Source organism: Austrofundulus limnaeus, unplaced genomic scaffold (assembly GCF_001266775.1).
Source record: "Austrofundulus limnaeus strain Quisiro unplaced genomic scaffold, Austrofundulus_limnaeus-1.0 Scaffold187, whole genome shotgun sequence".
Classification (NCBI taxonomy): domain Eukaryota; kingdom Metazoa; phylum Chordata; class Actinopteri; order Cyprinodontiformes; family Rivulidae; genus Austrofundulus; species Austrofundulus limnaeus.
In genome coordinates this window covers 997486-1000870 of record NW_013952589.1, presented here as the reverse complement: position 1 = coordinate 1000870, position 3385 = coordinate 997486, and the positions used below count along the sequence as shown (strand labels likewise).

Below are 3385 nucleotides of genomic sequence, written 5' to 3'. Positions count from 1 at the left end.
AAAAAAAAAAAACCTTTAAAAAATGAACTTTGCATAATAGGTCCCCTTTAAAAGAAGTCGGCCTGTTTRCACATTTTTGCAGCTTGTCTCGTCACTAACATGCTCTCACTGCTGTAAAAAGAAAAGCCAGAGGAACATAAGTTATAAAAAGCTGAGCCTCTTCGGGCAGAATATTTTCCACTTAATGTCTGTTCTGTTCGAGATTAAAGTCTGCCGAACTCGAGACTTTTTAGAAATACGTCGAAATGAAATTTAAGACAAATGCGAAAGATTTTCAAAATAAAATAGTTGCCTACAAAAGTATTCAGTGTTATTGGCAGTAGACGCACACAAACTGAGTTAGTTATTTTTATCAAATTGAGAGTTTTTATTTATTTATTTATTTCCCGGCGCTGCTGTAAAGAATCACTTGTTCCCGCCCATAAAACTCTGGTGGTCCATTATAACATCAGCACTAATCAGATTCCACCTCCAGCTCAGCAGTAACAGCCTCCGAGACCAATCTGAAGGGTTGACCTTTCACTGCATCCTTATTACCTCCCACACACACACACACGCACACGCACACACACACACTGAAACACACATTTTTGTAAATGGGGTCAGATCTAATTTTCTTAACAATCCAATTCAGTTTCCTGTCGTATCCTGTTCATACAACCTCCAGTTATTCATTCAAAGTAAAGACCTGATGCTTTATGCTTTTGTTTTTTTTACAACAGTTCTGGTGAAGTTGTGTAAAACAGAAATAAAAACAGAATATGATGATTTGTAAATAATTTTCAACTTGCGTTCAATAGAATTCACTACAAAGACGAGACAGTTTATGTCCAAACTGTAATTATCTGGTCTCATTTCTTGGTTTCAGTGAAGTCCAGGAGTTTGTTATCGACCTTCGAAGAGGAGCAGCCCCACCTCCTCGGCCTGGGCGGCGAATATCCCGAGCGGTGGGAGGACACGCCGGCCGTCGTCATGGCGGCGTGGCGGCGCTCGGAGCAACAGAAGCTCGGGGCGGAGCCCGGCAGGGCGGAGACGCACCCGCCGTTTAGGAATAAAAGYAACGAGACGCAGAAGAACCTGCTGCTGGACCTGCCGAGGTGAGCTGGTGGTTTCCTGGCTTCACGCTTGTTTTTTTTTTTYTTTTTTGGTCCGGTTTGAGTTTGTTAAAGACGTTCTGCGTTCCGGCTCTCAGGACTCTGGATCCGAGGTTGAACGAGAGCAGCAGTAAAGTGATAGAGCTGGATCGCTCGGTCAACGAGACCTCCTGAGGAGAGACCCTCCTGCAGCCCCCGATCCATAACACTGTACCTGTAGAAACCCTGATAACGAAGACGCACTGGTCTTTATAGCAGGACAATGACTTCTGTATTTATAGACCTTTTTTTTTGTTGCTATTAAATATTTTTATTCTATTCCACTCATGCATTCATCTTATTTTGATACAAGCTTGTGTTGTTTATTTTATTTGTACTCTTATATATATATATATATATTTGTCATGTAGCAATGTCTAGACTTACAGCGTCGATAAAATCTTCCTGTTTTTCACAGTAAATTGGAAGAAAAGCTGCCATTTCCTGTTTCTTCCATGATAAATTGGACATGTGCGAAATGTTTTAACTCATCTGCATTCTTTTTATGTGTGAATCAGAAGTCATGACGTGATATCTGCTGTTAAACTTTGGTTACGTTTATCTGTTGCAGCACCGAGCGAGGCTAGCTGTTTCCCTTTGCTTTGAGTCTTTATGCTAARCTAAGCTAACTGCCTTTGCAGTGATTTGTTGCCTTTACCAGCCGYCACTTGCTGATTTTTTTTTTGTGTTTTGTTTTTTTGTTTTTTAGCGTTTACCAAAAATAAATCCTCTCATAAATGAAAGAGTTACTATTTTTGTAAACGTGGATGGTTAGTGAATGAGGAATGGGTGTAAATGAGATGATCCATATTTTATCGTCGCTCTATTTTGGGCTCTGGGTTGTTGATAAATCATGAACTCTGGCGCTGCGGATCTTAAGAAACACTTTGTTCTCCCCTTCAGCTGACGTCGGCTGAGCTGTAAAGAATTCTTCAAACCGTAACGGTTCTGGTCCGGTTTACAGAGCAGAACTCCAGGTTTGAAGGGTTCATCGTAAAAGATGTCCGGATGCACATTTCTTACTGCCGTGTCTTTGGAAACACCAACAGATTTATTCCACTTTTTTTAAAATCTGATTTCCTTTCTTTGTTCCGCCTGTGTAAATACTAAACTGGTTTCTGTCTTCTTGCTTTGAAAATAAAGTATTTTACTTAGTAAAAGCATAYTTTTTGAGGTTTTGTGTTTTTTTTACACGTCTCAAACTGCTGATGATGTTTGAAAAGTTTCTAATTCTTCATAAAACAAACTCTCGTCGTGACTTGAAGCAGGTTCCAGCATCGACGAAGTACAGGGAGGTCCGATGACTCAAACGCTTCAGAAGAGTCCTTTAGGTTAGAGGTGGGCAACATTTTTTTCCTTTGGACCGTTTGAACTTTAAAGTGATAGTTCCAAGTTGTTTACATGGTTTTATAGTCATTTGCCAGCWTGTATAGAGCAGCATCTAGCTGTAGCACCTGTGAAATAAAGTTATTTTTTTCTTGAATAGTTGTGTAAATCAAAACTGACGGCGGTAGAAAAAATGTACAAAATAGCCTCAGCAAATTTTTGAGTTTGAAGTTGTTTTAGGATGGCAGCACTTTGGTTTCGGATCTTTTCGTCACGTGGTTCTGGTCAGAATATGTCTCCACTTTCAAAAAGCCATCTACAGCAGGTAAGATACTAGTTGTGTGTATCAAGCACTCATACTTTTGAGATCACTTTTTCTTCCGCGTGTTTTTCAGCACGTATCCCGTTCCATAATGTTTGTGCGATTTCAACAGTTCGTGTGTCAAAATGTTCATCTCCTTCAGCAAATTCCTGCTATGACTTTTCGAATTTCAGCAATTCATACTTTTTGAGATATTTTAGCTTTTTTGGTCATTTTTGTTCTCATTGAAAATTAATAGCTGTTTTCATCCTCCTGCGCTTTAGGTACATCTTTTGTTCTGGTTCTGCTTTTTGTTTTGCTTCTTTGTGCTAATGCTTTCTTTGGCTTATTTATTGCTAATAGCTTTTTTTATTTGTTTTGCTTTTTCAGCTATTTTTCTGCTCTTTTCAGTTATTCTGTTCATTTTTTTCAATCAGCTTCTTTCTGCCAATTTAAGCTGTCCATGCTCCTTTCAGTTGTTTTCTGCAATTTAAGTTTTTCTTAGGTATTTTCAGCTAAGTTCTCTTTTTTGTGATAACTTTAGCTACTTCTTTAAGCTGCTTAAAGACCGTGTAAAGTAAAATGTAACATTTTATTTTTTTAAACATTATAAATGTCATAAACG

The 3385-nt window shown here is 38.7% G+C and overlaps 1 protein-coding gene across 1 annotated transcript in view; it reads left to right on the top strand.

Annotated features, from left to right (window-relative positions):
- creb3l2 (cAMP responsive element binding protein 3-like 2) overlaps positions 1-2298 on the top strand; it is a 32587-nt gene extending 30289 nt beyond the window's left edge. Inside the window, exons 11-12 of the mRNA XM_014018249.1 lie at positions 869-1097; positions 1193-2298. Of these exons, the coding sequence (XP_013873703.1) occupies positions 869-1097; positions 1193-1268 (305 nt within the window). The 3' untranslated portion in view covers positions 1269-2298. The remainder of the gene's footprint in view (positions 1-868; positions 1098-1192) is intronic.
- Positions 2299-3385: the final 1087 nt, after the last annotated feature.